The sequence below is a fragment of the Chiloscyllium plagiosum genome, chromosome 23 (genome assembly GCF_004010195.1).
Source record: "Chiloscyllium plagiosum isolate BGI_BamShark_2017 chromosome 23, ASM401019v2, whole genome shotgun sequence".
Lineage (NCBI taxonomy): Eukaryota > Metazoa > Chordata > Chondrichthyes > Orectolobiformes > Hemiscylliidae > Chiloscyllium > Chiloscyllium plagiosum.
This window is the reverse complement of record NC_057732.1, coordinates 58,144,123-58,160,068: the sequence shown is the minus strand read 5'-3', so window position 1 is coordinate 58,160,068 and position 15,946 is coordinate 58,144,123. Positions and strand designations below refer to the sequence as shown.

The 15,946-nt window shown below is 41.8% G+C and overlaps 1 protein-coding gene across 1 annotated transcript in view; it reads right to left on the bottom strand.

The window, feature by feature from the left end:
- The window catches only part of ncor1 (nuclear receptor corepressor 1), a 413,945-nt gene that overhangs the window by 226,197 nt on the left and 171,802 nt on the right, over positions 1–15,946 (bottom strand). The window contains exon 13 of the mRNA XM_043713232.1: positions 6,970–7,119. Within this exon, the coding sequence (XP_043569167.1) occupies positions 6,970–7,119 (150 nt within the window). The remainder of the gene's footprint in view (positions 1–6,969; positions 7,120–15,946) is intronic.

The following is a 15,946-nucleotide window of genomic DNA, read 5'->3' as shown; positions in this document are numbered from 1 at the left end:
CAAGGGATGAACTCAGATTTCTCCAGTTTCCTAATTTCCCCTCCCCCCACCTTGTCTCGGTCCCAACCCTCGAACTCAGCACCACCTTCCTAACCTGCAATCTTCTTCCTGACCTCTCCGCCCCCGCCCCCACTCCGGCCTATCACCCTCACCTTAACCTCCTTCCACCTATCGCATTTCCAACGCCCTTCCCTCAAGTCCCTCCTCCCTACTTTTTATCTTAGCCTGCATGGCACACTCTCCTCATTCCTGAAGAAGAGCTCATGCCCAAAACGTCGATTCTCCTGCTCCTTGGATGCTGCCTGACCTGCTGCGCTTTTCCAGCAACACATTTTCAGCTAAGACAATATCCACTCCAGTTAAAAACAGCTTAAGGTTGAACTAATGCAATAACTCGCTTGAAGCAGACAACCTTTCAGCACAGGGGTAATTTGAGCTGCCAGCACCCTAACAAAATCCAGTCCAGTAACGTACCTGAATCTTCATCTGCTAACAGAAAACTCTGTAGTGTCCACCCAACTCAGTAATTGGGTGCCAGGCTGATGCCTATCCTTTCCACACTACTGTAAGTTTCAGTCTAGAGAAAGGCAGCAGCGTCACTGAGCTCCTTAGACCAGCTGTCTGACCTATCATTGTACATATTCCAGGAAACTGTATCACCCCCGCAGCACAAGCTAGCCTGAGGAACATTTCTATCTTGCAAACACACTCTAATCTGCAGGGTCAGATAAGGTAATCCACAGAGTCCTGCATCATTGGTCCTTACAGCAGCATATCAAGTAGATTGAGCGGATCACTGGGCTATACCACTGCCATGACAGAATAGAGGGGGAGGAAATCACAGGCAGGCAACAATCCAAATCTTGATCTTTTTGGGAAAACTGCCAACAGCACCACCTCCAGTACATTGGCCTGTCCATTCATATTATCTACACTGACATCAAACCGATTCTGACTCTGTTCTAGCATAATGTTCAAATTTTTCTCAGAAGTAATTGCCAAATGGGCCAAATGAAACCTTTTTTTATAAACTCATCTGAACGTAATTTCACATCAGTTTGCAGCTAAAACCTCAAGCAATGCACTATTAACCACTCTGAAACTAGCCTAACAGAGTTGGTTTAGTTCCCAAAATCATCAAACTAAGAAATTAAATAAGCAACACAAAGACCACTGTATCTACATTAAATCACATTCTCTGATCTATGGAAAAAACCCACAACCCAGTGAACAGTGCCTGTCCTGAACAATAAATTAACTATCACTTCAGTAGATTCTTTTACATTTTTCTTACTTTCCCTCCATCCTGATGGTATACAGTTCCAAAGATGTGCAACTGCCCACTTGGGGCCATTCTACATGCTTGTGTCACTAGGTTATTCATGAACCAAAACCACTATACTTTAGTCATATCGTCTCAACATTCTCACACATTTCCTAGCAGAAATCAACAACGCAAACAGCAGCAGGCGCCCTATTCATGATAATGCAATGCTCTGGCTGAAGACAGCATCCAAATCCCCCTCTCAGTTCAGTTCAGTCAGGTTTTCTGGTGGTTTTGTCTTTTTACCTGCCTTATCTGGATAACTGATTGGCTACAAAGGGTCACTGAAACAGGAACTCTGCACAGATGCTGCCAGACTTGCTGCGATTCTCCAGCAATTTCTGTTTTTGATCCTTCTTCCTGGCTGAGCAGTGCTGAATAATTTCATGCATATATCTTTATCACCTTCCAGCACAAAATCAGGTAGGAACTCTTCGCGTATCAATACATATCTCTACACAGGATATGAGACTGTCAAATTTGTATCCAATGCCAGTGATCAAGCCACTTACACCATTGGTATGATCTTTTGATCTCTCTGCCCACAAATTCTGTGTCTGCGTTCTCTTGTCTCCCACTTCCCCTGATGAAGGGGCTATGCACCGAAAGCTTGTGGTTTCAAATCAACCTGTTGGATTATAACCCAGTGCCATCTGACTTCTGACTTTGTCCACCACAGTCAAACACCAGCACCTCCATATCGTGACCAAGAGTAGGCATAAGAACAAAGGAACAGTTGGGCAGACAATGTGATTAGAACCATTTTCACACACAAAGGACATGGCAAATACTGAACAGATTTATTTCGATCAAATGGTCTGATGTGATTGCTAACTCCACCGACTTCAAAACTCAGAACATCAAAAATAAATCATCCGGTTTAATATCTCACAATAAAGATTTCTAATAGCTGTCATTAAACTGGTTGTCTATGAAAAGTACAGCATGCAGAACAGCAGCATAATTGGCCTTGCAAATCTGTTCCAGCATTCAAGGAAATTATGGCTGACCTTTCCAATGGATCATTCAAGTGCCAATTGGATTTCAGTTCCAAACATTCCTGAGTTTCACTTATTTAATACTAAAAACATTTTATTTACTGAATGTCAGACTTTAAAACAAATCAAGAAAATGTGAAGTTTTGACAAAAATTCATCTTCAGATTGTCTTATGGCATGGGGCGGCATGGTGGCTCAGTGGCTAGCATGGCTGCCTCACAGCACCAGAGTCCCAGGTTCGATTCCAGGCTCTGGCAACTGTCTGTGTGGAGGTTGCACATTCTCCCTGTGTCTGCGTGGGTTTTCTCCGGGTGCTCTGGTTTCCTCCCAGGGTCCTAAGATGTGCAAGTCAGGTGAATTGGTCATGCTAAATTGCCCATAGTGTTAGGTGCACTAATCAGAGGGGAAATGGGTCTGGGTGGGTTATTCTTCGGAGGGTCGGTGTGGACTTGTTGGGCCGAAGGGCCTGTTTCCACACTGTAGGGAATCTAATCTAATCTGATCTAAAATGAACTACAAAGGACTATCTCCAGTGAACACTGCTTTGTAAAGGTGTCTATCGATCTAACTGTTCTGCAAAGTAGAATCTTGATCTTTTCACATGAATGAATTTACAATGGAATACTACAAGGATATTCGATAAGAAACCCCAGTGAACACCAAAACAAAAACTCTTCTCAGGCATCGTTACCAGACACTAATCCAACTGCTACTTTCCAACATACTTCACATTCACATCCATTACAAACATTAACACAACCTCCAGCTGAGCTGCATTTTTCTCCCTCACTGCAACAAGGCTTTACCTGAGCCAAGCTGACAGCAGAGAAAGCAAATCAGTCTTTAAAAAAAAAGTTACAGGATCCAACTGCATTGGGTTCTTGACCCAGATTGATCTTGTTCCTCTTCAGTGTGTAATGTAGCCTCATATCCCTTTAACCCATCACAAGCAACAACACTATGTGTAATGCTGCACAAAGCAAAAATTAAAGAACAAAATATTACAACATAAATAAGGATAATTGTGCATCATAAGAATCACTGATCTTGTTTGACAATGCAACAATCATCAACTCTGCTGTCTTATCATATCCCCATAACCTTTGGTTACAATTTTGTCTTTTGTTGGAGTCGGCCTCTTATCACCTTTCTTATACAAAACTCAAAAAGTCTGCCCACCCTGAAAATGACCCCTGTATTCTTAGCCTGTTTCCTGTCTGTTAATCAATTCTAATCCATGGTAATACATTATCCTCATCCCATAAACCCTAATCAAGTGCAGCAACATGCTGTGGGACACCTAGTCCATGGTCTTCTTAAATCCAAATTGGCATACAGGGCATTCTGGGATAACACGACAGTTGCATTCCTGTGCAGCATCGCACTATAGTAAATCATGCTATGAAAAGTCACTATAGAAAATTGCTATACCCATTCAGTAGAAAGTTTTCATTATCCAAACAGCACCCATGATGTGTCAACCGCATTATAGCCAATTTGCGGTGACAAGAAGTGCATTATACCAAAACAACCTGTCGGCTTTTCAGCTTGTTGAGCTAAATTAAATTTGATTCAATTACAAAGTAGCTAATCATCTAGCTCAAAATCACTTTCCCATGCTATTTAAATAATCCTCAGTGTCATTAGTCTCCAGAAACTTACTGTTTTCTGTCTTGAATATACTCAACATCATATCTTCCTTAACTCTCTGGGTGAAGAATTCCAAAGACTCACCACGCTCCGAGTTAAGAAATTCCTCCTCATCTCAGTCTTAAATGGTCTAGTTCTTATTCTGGGATTGTGCGCCTCGGTTCTAGACTCACTAGCCAGGAGAAGTTTCCAAGTTTCATGAGGTCACCTCTCATTTTTCTAAACTTGAAAGAATACATGCCTGATTTCTTCAATCCCTGAAGACACTACACAACACCACATTCACTTGTTTCTTGCAATTCATCCCTGCTAGAAACATCTTCAAAAAATTCTCAACAGATTTGTCAATAATGATTTCTCTTCCATAACCATGCTTACTCCGCATAATCATAGTTATTTTCTAATTGCCTCTTACAACTTTTTAGATAGCAGATCCCACAATTTCCATTTTACTGATTTTTCTTTTTTTGTAAAGATTACTTACAGCGTGGAAACAGGCCCTTCAGCCCAACAAGTCCACACCGACCCAGACCCATTCCCCTACATTTACCCCTTCACCTAACACTACGGGCAATTTAGCATGGCCAATTCACCTAACCCGCACATCTTTGGACTGTGGGAGGAAACCGGAGCACCCGGAGGAAACCCACGCAGACACGGGGAGAATGTGCAAACTCCACACAGATAGTTGCCTGAGGTGGGAAGTGAACCCGGATCTCTGGCACTGTGAAGCAGCAGTGCTAACCACTGTGCCGCCCACACTGTGCCACCATGCCGCCCACATTGTCAGATTAACTGATCAATATTCAATAATATACAATATGTGAATGCTGGAGATCTGATAACAAAACAGAAATTTCTGGAGAAACTCAGGTGTGGCAGCATCTGTGGGGAAAAAGGTGGAGTTAATGTCTTGAGTCCAGTGACTTTTCATTTTCTCTTTCCCACGCTTTTTAAAAAAAATCATGGAGTTACATTTGTTTCCAATCTACTGGCACTTTTCTTTAATCTTGGGAATTTTAGCAGATCAAACCCAAATCACTCACTATTTGCAGCCATCACTTTAAAAAAAAACCCTGGGTGCAGGGTATTTGTCCATTATCAATTTCCCAAACCTCTCCAGTACATTTCAACACTGATTTTGATTTTATGTTCATCACTCTCATTAAACCTTTGGTTCCCCACAATTTCCAAAATCATCTTTCTCTTTCTACAAGGAGGCAAATATAAGAAATTTGTCATTTCTGAAATTTTCTTAATTAATTTTCCAATTTCTCCTGTCATTGCCTCCAAGATTCCTGAAGAAGGGCTTATGCCCGAAACGTCGATTCTCCTGCTCCTCTGATGCTGCCTGGCCTGCTGCGCTTTTCCAGCACCACACTTTTCAACTCCAAAATATCAATGGCTATTTTCACTCATCTTTTCCTTTTTCTAATGCAAAGAACTATAACTTTTTTAAAAACACCTCAAGGTTAGTCTTGTATCTTACTTCCTTCCCTATATTAATGTCTTGATCATTCTTTCCCCTTTTCAAAACCCTCACAAATCTTTATGGTGAGTACTCTTTAACAACATTAAAACATCTTCCTTTAATCTATTGCTCCAAGCACTGCACCGCTGAAGCTAGCACAGGAACCTTTTTTTATATTTGCTCATGGGATGTGAGCCTCGCAGGGTGGGTCAATCTTTACTGCTCATCCCTCATTAAGCAGGTGCAGTTAAGAGTCAACCAAATTGCGGTGGGATCTGGAGTCACACAAAGGTTAGATTGGAGCAGATTCCCTTACTTTTCATATCAATTTACTGCTTGCCAAGCTGGAACTCCCCACTTATTAGTTCAGTGACAATGCCATGGCACCACTTCCTCCAATTTCCGAAGTAGGAGACCTCCTTTTAGTTGTTACTCATTGTTTAGCAAATATAAGTACCACTCAGTGGACTATGACTTGTTAGCTAGCAATGTACAAGTCACTGCCAGCTTGTTCTACCTCAATAAGCTAGTGACAGAGACTCTGGCCAATATACATCTGGATATAGAAGAGATTTACCAGGATACTGCCTGGATTAGAGGGCATGAACTATAAGGAGAAGCTATGAAAACTAGGGTTGCTTTCTCTGAAGGGGCAGAGGCTGAGGGAAGACTTCGTAGAAGTCTATAAAATTATGAGATGCATAGATAGGGGTTGACAGTCTGAAACTTTTTCCCATAGTTCAAAGGTCTAATACTAGGTGAGAGGGAGAAAATTCAAAGGGGATGGGAGGGGCAATTCTTTTTTTTAAACACAGTGGCAGGTATCTGAAATGTACTGCCAAGGGTAGTGGAGAAGGCAGATACGATAGGGGCATTTAAAGAGCTTTTAGATAAGCACATCAATATGCCACAAATGGAGGGATATGGCTCAAGGACAGGCAGAAGGGATTAGTTTAATTTGTCATCATTTTCAGCATAACATCGTGGGCCAAAGAGCCCATTCCTGTCCTGTTCTTTGAGGAACACTGGTACAGACATAAGACATGCAGCCCGTCAAGCCTGCCCCACTATTCAATACGATCACGACTGATCGAATGCTTCAGCACCTTTTAACCACCCTATCCCTATAGCTCAACTATTTACCATCAAAAGATATTAGCACTCACTTTTTACAAAGCCCACATATACAGCAACATTATGACTAAGTTCTATTAAGAGCAATGGGAATGATGCTGCAAATGCTTATTGACTGCAAGATAAAAGATGGCTTAAGATTTAGTCTAAATTGTAAAGAATAAAAACAATTAAAAAGTTTCAACTTATCAACCCAACATGTTGTGGTCAACTCTTTAAACAGCTACCTGTAACTCTGCTCTTCCTCATATTCACTGGGTGTCATGGTAACTCGGACATTCAAACTAACATTATGTTATAAAATGTTCCCAATCCACTGATCCAGTTGCAAAGGGTGTCTTTTGCCCAACTCATGCTCAGTCGTTTTATGTCATTATTCTAGCATTTCTTACCGTATTCCTTCCTCTGCGCCGGCCGTAGTTCCTCCTCACAAGATTCTTGTAGTTCTCATTTTTCTTTGTCAAATAATAATACAAAACGCAGTCTGCTACACACTGAAGAAAAAAAAACCAAGGGCAAATTAGGAGAATACTACAATTTGGCCAAAGATTTTGATTATTTTACGCACTGCTGCTTCACATTTGTAATCCTAGTGTACTTAAAATTCTCCACAAGACAGAGAGAGACTTTCACACAGTTTCTCTAGATCTAGCATGCTGTTTTCAAGAGATCCTCAGTTATAAACCAACAGAATGAGATTGAATCACTCCATTCAAAAGATTATACAGAAACAATGTGCGAAATGTCCTCTCTCTGTGGTGCAAACATCAAGACGAAGCCTGACAAAACGTTACCTCACCAGATCACTCCAGTACACAAATGAGGGGAAATCTAGCTAGCACTTTCTTTGGATTGAACCAAATGGTGGAATTATAGATTGGTGCAGTGCAGGAGGAGACCACCGTCTCTCTGCTGGTCTGTGAAAAACCTCTTCTATTAGACTCACTCCATTGTTCTTTATCCACAGTTCTACAGCATCCCCTTTTAAGAATATCTTAGTGAACTTTTTACCCACTACCCAATCAGGTAGTGCATTCGAGGTCACATCCACATAACTCTCTCAGCCGATGCCTCTTCAGCTCCAATGACCTGCCACAAGCATTAAAACTCTATCAAGGGAAAAAGAAAATTTTCAGCAACAATTGGCTCAATATCATAGAATCATACAGTACAGCGAGGCACTACAGTCTACTGAGTCTGTAGCGTCAAAAAACTAATCTAAATCTATACTAGTCCATTTTCCAGCACTAGGTCCATACCCTTGATGTTATGACAGTTCAAATGGTTGCCCACATACTTTTTAAAAGGCTGTGACCTCCCAGGCAATGCATTCACCACATTCTATGAACAATCTTTTCCTCAAATCCCCTTAAGCATCCTGCCTTTCACCCTAAAATTATGCCCCTTGTTACTGACACTTCAACTCAGGGGAATAATTGAACAATTGACAGCAAGCTCCGCCAAGTCATTAATATCACTACTGCCATGCTTCAGCATGTCTTCAAAGTGCTTTTGTGATCATTCCCTGAAATGTTGGCAATTTGAGTGTTTTGGTTATCCAGACAGTATTCAATCCATCATAGTTGATTTTGTAAGACTTTTTGTATGAATTCTTATGGAGTTGGCTTGAAAAGGAACACTGAACTTTGTTCAATGCATTGAATCCAGAGAAGGTGACAGTGGCATTGCAGATAGAATTTATAGAGTGCTGTTAAGTCACTGATGACTCAAGTCTCAGCAGTACAGGACTGTAGTAATGACAACTGTTCCCTGCACTAGGATTTCTGTTGCCTTAACAAGACTTTGCTGGCAAACACTCAGTCCTGTAATATGGGGCAGGCTGAGCTGATCTGGTGTTGGATCACCTTGTGTTGTTTCGAGACAGAGAGCGGCTGAGATGTGGGATATGCGAAACATATTCTAATCTCTCCATCAACACGTGGGAAATGGAATAATCAGCTGATCAGGCATCAGCTGATCTGCACTTTAGCAACATTTAAATTAAGCTCAGAGCAAGTCTCTTGTACACAGACTTGAAAGAAAGACAAAAGTAGCTTAAGAGCAAAAACACTACAATCAGCTGTATATACTGGAGGTCAGTTTTGTCTAAGGTGGTCAGTTTTGGCATGGAGACGACGAGGTTAAAGGGTTTTCCATCCAGGTGGTATTTATTACTTACACAAATCTGTCCTGGTCCTCCCATGTAGATGCAACATCAAGGCAACACAACAACGCCTTTTCTTCCCCAGGAAGCTAAGGAAATTCAGCGGTCCATAAGGACCCTCACCAACGTTTACGGATGCATAGAAGTATTCTATCTGGCTGCATCACTGCTTCGTACAGAAACTGCTCTGCCCAGCACCATAAAGAGACTATAGAAAGTTGTGAACAGTCTATACCATCATGCAAGCCAACCTCCCATCCATGGACTCCATCTACACTTCTTATTCCAACATCTTCCGTCAGGCAAACTCTGCAGAAGCGTAAACACACACACTAACAGGTTCAAGAACAGATTCTTCTCTGCTATTAGACTGCTGAATTAACCTCTCGAAATTAAAATAATGTACCCTTGCATACCTTGTTCTGTCTAAGCACCCTATGATCTGTATGCCCTTGTATATTATGTTCTGCCTCCACTGCATGCAAAACAAACTTTTCACTGCCCTCATCAGAAGGCAAACGCTTTATTTGTTTTTCACAGAATGTGGGCATCGCTGGCTAGGCATTGATCTTTGGTAAGATGAAAACCAATTTCAGGTCATTTGTAAACAGCATGGGGTGGCGGGTTTCACATAGACTTGTTTGATTGCGGTTCCAATTTTGAAGGTGTGTGTTTTATATCTCCCATTCAAGATAGCTGCAGTTATATAATGAAGCAATTGCAAGACACAGATCAAGTTTCTTGGATACCTAAAATGTTGGAAAACAATCCACAGAACTTTTCAGTTTATTAAAATAAATGCTTTAATCAGGTTGATGAAAGCAATGAAGAGTTTCTGGTGCTGTCTTGACATTTGCAAGACCATGTCACGAGTTCCTTTGGAAGGTTTAAAGGTACATGATGTCTCTGGAAGAGTTTCCGCAAGCACTTCTGTACAATGCATGTCAGGAGTTTCACTGCTATAGTTCAGAAGCAAATATCTTAATAGCCTCTCTTCTTGAGGATAGTTAAAACTGTCATATCCTCAAGTTGATGGTGGTGCTTTGAGGGCAGCAGGGGTGTGTGTGTGAGAGCTTTTTTGACTCCACATCCATAAGATGAGTGTATAGAATCCTGAAGTGAACAAAAGTGCAGCAGTTTTGAAGACATAGAACATAACAGCGCCGTACAGGCCCTTCAGCCCTCAATGTCGTGCTGACCTGTGAAACCAATCTGAAGCCCATCTGACCTCCACTATTCGATTTTCATCCATATATTTATCCAATGACCATTTAAACGCCCTTAAAGTTGGCAAATCTACTACTGACCTCAGCTGGTATACCAGTGAGGCCACAGGCTTTGAAGTTTTCCATTTAATTGACCGTTTGTTGCAATTCTCCCATCAATGGATTTAACTACAGGTTACTAAGGTTAACTGGAGAACATCAGCTGCCACCATGGATTCATGGTTGGCACAGTCATCCTTAAGAAGTGAGACACCACCATATGAGTGAAAGGGAATTTGTTCATTCGACTTTTGTCTGTAGATGTCCAATGGCTTCAATAATACTTCATAGGTCACAGAGGTCAGCATATTGCTGTATTTCTCTCCAGGTAGAACTTTGGTTGTCAGCCTTGAGCTATTGAAATGGGAGAAAGTGAGGCCTGGAGATGCTGGAGATCAGAGTCGAGAGTGTGGTGCTCGAAAAGCATGTAGGTCAAGCAGCATCCGAGGGCAGGAGAGTTGACGTTTCGGGCATCAGCCCTCTATCAGGAATGAGGCTTGTGAGGAGTCATGTGCCCCCTTGGCTCACAAGCCTCATTTCTGATGAAAGGCTTATGTCCAAAGCATTGTTTCTCCTGCTCCTCGGATGCTGCCTGACCTGCTGTGCTTTTCCAGCACCACACTCTTGACCTATTGAAATGCTGACTTCTTAACTTGAAACCTTGGGTTCTTCTGCCAAATAATGAAGGCTGCTCTAATTTGTTCCAAGAGGTCATACAAGTCCAATCTGATGATGACAATACTTAAACCAAATGTTACAAGCATACGAGTCTATTGCAACTGATTTTATTTGATCCCACAATTATGAAACCAAATTTAGATTAGATTAGATTCCCTATAGTATGGAAACAGGCCCTTCGGCCCAACAAGTCCATACCAACCCTCCACAGAGTAACCCATCCAGACCCATTCCCCATATTTACCCCTGACTCATGCATCTAACACTACAGCAATTTAGCATGGCCAATTCACCTGACCTGCACATCTTTGGATTGTGGGAGGAAACCGGAGCACCTGGAGGAAACCCACGCAGACACGGGGAGAATGTGCAAACTCCACATGGACAGTCGCCCGAGGCAGGAATCGAACCCGGGTCCCTGGCGCTGAGAGGCAGAAGTGCTAACCACTGAGCCACCGAGCCACACAAAGTGTGAAGATTTTCTAGATGCTGCAACAAGAATTTCTCTCTTTGGTTGGCTGCTGTTGTGACAATGACCAGGTTAATTGGTCATGCCAAATTGCACAGCGTTGGGTGCATTAGTTAGGAGTAAATATAGGGTGGGGAATGGGTCCGGGTGGGTTATTGTTTGGAGGGTTGGTGTGGACTTGTTGGGACAAATGATCTGTTTCCATTCTGATCTCTTGAACTTTTGCATCTTGGTGCTTTGACTGAACATGGTGATGATCTATCCCACATGGATCAATGATACAGACATGCCTAGGTCTTTGACTCGAACAATGACATAACTCAGGGCGTGCCAATGCTTTGATCTATGATACTTCCATTTGGTTTTATATTTGTCCTTTCGCATAGATGAGGTGCTTGTGTTAAAATGAGCCTTGCTGAGTACACTATGTCCCCTTTGTCCCCTCCCCAACCAAATGATGCCTCTCTAGACATCAGGTCCATGATCAACCCTGACACTGAAGTCCCCCAGAAGGATGAACAGTTCTTCTTTTTGGGCAAGCAATAACGAATTCATCAAGGTCAGAACAGAACATTTTGTATCAAGGGTCAAGGCATAAATGCCACTGACATTGACAATATTAAGTACGGCTGAAGTGTCATGAGCCTTTCATTGTACAATTGTGGAGTTTAGGCAGTGCATTCAACATCCTACTCTGGATAGCAAAACCAGATATAAATGCTGTTATAGTCTTCCTTTTCCAGTAGAAGGTGTAATCCCTGCTTGTCCCTGCCCAATGCTATTGTAAACTTAAACGAATTATGGTTATTATTGCCAAAGTGCTCACCTACTTCCAAATCTAACACCAGGCCGGGTTCATTCCCCAGTACCAAATCCAATGTGGCATTGCCCCTTGTTGGCCTGTCGACATACTGTAGAAAACCCTCATGCAAACTAAATAAACTCAGAAAACCCTCCTGCACACATTGAAAAAAAAACTGACCCATCTAAACTACTTAAACTATAGTACTGCCAGTCAATATTGGGATAAGTTAACGTTCCCCCATAACAACTACCATGTTACGTTCGCTCCTATCGGGAATCATCTTTGCTGTCCTTTCATCTACATCCCTGAAACAATTCTGAAGCCTATAGAAAACTCCCAAAAAGGTGACCTCTGCTTTCCTGTTTCTAACTTCAGCCCAAACTACCTGAGTGGATGAGTCCTGAAATGTTATCTTAGCTGCTGAAATACTACCCTTGAGTAACAATGCCACACCCTGCCTCTTATACCATCTTCTCTGTTCTTGCTGAAACATCTAAATCCCGGAATCTGCAACAACCATTCCTGTTCCTCCTTTAGACATGTCTCTGAAATGGCCGCAATATCGAAATCCCAGGTACTAAACCATGCTGCAAGTTCACCCACCTTATTTCGGATGCTCCTGGTATTGAAGTACACACATTTCAAACCAACATCCTGATTGCCGGTGCCCTCTTGTGACCATGTAAACCTATCACTGACCTCACTGTCCTGAATCTGCTGTACAGTGGAAAGACAATTCAGGTTCCCATCCCCCTGCTGCATTAGTTGAAACCCCCCCCATCCCCCGAAGAGCATTAGCAAATTTCCCAAGGATATTGGTACCCCTCTGGTTCAGGTGAAGACCATTCCATTTGTAGAGGTTCCACCTTCCCCAGAAAGAGCTCCAATTATCCAAGAATTCAAAACCCTCCCTCCTGCACTATCCCTGCAGCCATGTGTTTAGCTCCGCACTCTCCCTGTTCCTCACTTCACTAGCACGAGGCACGGGCAACAAACCAAAGATAACAACTGTTTGTTCTAGCTCTAAGCTTCCACCCTAGCTCCCTGAATTTCTGCCTTAGATCCCCACCTTTCTTTCACCTATGTCGCTGGTGCCAATGTGGACCACCACTTGAGGCTGCTCCCCTTCCCCCTCCAGGATCCCAAAAACACAAGCAGAGACATCAAGAACCCTGGCATCTGGGAGGCAACACACCAATCGTGAGTCTCTCTCACAATTTAATGCCATCTACCATCTATTTGCCCACTCTACGAAGGAAAACCTATGGACTCTACATTGAAACTTATTTCACTTTTAAGCTTTCTGGAAAAGGCAAGTACAAGTATATGAAATTCACCTACTAACTTCAGATATGCAACATATCTTTAATTCAAGATGGTAACTGGTTAAATGCAAATTGGCAGATGGAAAGAAGCATTGGACTCAGTGACAGGTAATTTGAGCATGGGGTGATGAGTTTGAGGGTGGGCATTGAAGCAAAATTGAATCGGTGTTGGCAGTACAATAGGGATGCTTAAAAGCATGGAGTGGGCAGGCTCAGATTACAATTCTTCAACTTCACCCAGTTCGGAGTCTACGTGTTCCTCTATCAAAGCACTGGATTTCACTTGTCACTGCACAACACAAGTAGGAAATATTGAAATCAGCATCATTCTGATCAGCTAAAATACAGAATGTAAAGAAATTCAAATGCTTGCTTTTTCAACCATAGGGAAAACATCAACCCAATGGTAATAAAACAACTTCACAATTATTTTCTGAATTGATATAAATAACATTTTTTCCAAACGTTCACTGCAAATTGGTTAAGGTTACAGATGATTTAATACTGAGGAGCAGTAGTAGAAAATATAAAGAAGTTGGATAATATACGAGTGAAAAGAACAATAAGCAATTAAATGAATATGTATGCAAAATACTTGGATGGATAGGAATGGCATGAAGACCTGCGCTGACATCCGTGAATGCACAAAATGGCATGGAGACCTCGGCACAAGCACAGAATGAAGTGCTTGAAACGATCATTGCTGGAATCTCATTATTGTGAACAGAGGTAAGCATTCTTGAAAATACCATTCCGTAATTCCTCAGTAACGTTATAAGTAAATTGTACTGCCGGAACGCGCATTATCTGAGAACTACCTGTAATGGGAAACCCAAACATCATTCTAGATGGATGAATTAAGATTAGTTGAGTGATAGCCTTCATTTATAATTTTATCATGATCTGTGACAACATGCCACCTGCCACAGAATGTGCCAAAGACTCCACCACATTCATTCCTCTCATACAAATGCTAATTCTTCCATCAGAATCGTGGCAAAACTGGCACAGCAATGAATCTCACTACTCGCTCCTAAGTAGTCAACTGTACCACATGTTCAGCAAAATGTTTACATTCTGCATTCTCATTTATTAGCCAAATGATTCTTCTAGTCAATTGGTGTTTTCAAATACCTGTCAGCATTCTACATGCTAGTGTCATTCAGGTGCATACCCATGGGAGAGTCTATGCAGTTAGGATGAGTAACTCTCGTGAAGGGGCTTTTTGGACTTTACCAGTTATCTGCACAGTGTGACAGCAGGTCAAAGTTGTGCATGTGTCTGTCTGTACTGGTCAACCTTTACCTGCACTGAACTTCAAAATCTGACACCTTAAATTTTACTCGGACATGAGGGACATTTACCAACCTACATTTAAAACATTTTGTCAGCCTTGAATCTAAGAAAAAGACAGTGCACCCTTAAATAAGGCAAGCTTTAGGCAAGTCTGATAGAAGATTCCCTTACAGAAAATGAGCTACCCAAGAACAAAACAAGTAAACAGGGCTATACACAGCTACAGAGTTCCAGTATTAATTGTTAACTTTAAACAGACTTGGATTTCTTCCAAAACACAATGTGGAATAACCTCTAATTCAAAGACACCGCTGTTAAACAGTCTCCAGGCTACTGATCAAGATAAAATTGCAGACCAAGCAATTTTAACTCTGTCTAAGCAAATGAATTGTAGATTGTTCAAACATTCCGAAGGTCAATTTTCCTTCTGCTTCAAACAGACCACACAGAAGCAGGAGAAAAACCAGCACCCATGCCAAAGAAATCAAATGAATCAGACAGTTTGATGATTTTCTTTGTAACATTACACAACTGCCACTGACAGACTATGATTATGATGGAATTGAAAACATTACAGACGACAGCAAATACCATAGATACTGCTGCCGCAAATGAACGAATTCTGCAACACACACACCTTGTAATTTTTAAATTTAAAATGTCACTAGTAACGTCATGCCAATTTCAAGCAAACTAGTCAGCACAAGTGATCTAACAAAAGGATGCACACAGAGCTCCAATTAAATAGAACCAAGGAGAACAAAAAGAATTTACAGCCCAGGAACAGGCCCTACACCTTGTATAAATTTAAAATGTCACTAGTAACGTCATGCCAATTTCAAGCAAACTAGTCAGCACAAGTGATCTAACAAAAGGATGCACACAGAGCTCCAATTAAATAGAACCAAGGAGAACAAAAAGAATTTACAGCCCAGGAACAGGCCCTTCGGCCCTCCAAGCCTGAGCTGATCCAAATCTACTGTCTAAACTTGTCGCCCACTTCCTAAGCATCTGTATCCCTCTCCTCCCCACCTACTCACTCATCTGTCCAGATGCATCTTAAATGAATCTACCGTGCCTACCTCAACCACCTCTGCTTGCATTCCGTTCCAAACGCCCACCACCTTTGTGTAAAGTACTTGCCGCGTGTATCCCCCTTAAACTTTCCACCTCTCACCATTAAAGCGTGATCTCTCGTTATTGAATCCTTCACCCTGGGAAAAAGCTCGTCTCCATCCAACCTATCTATACCCTTCATAATTATGGAAATCTCAATCAGGTCCCCCCTCAATCTCCTTTTTTCTAATGAAAACAACCTAACCTACTCAACCTCTCTTCATAGCTAGCACCTTCCATACCAGGCAACA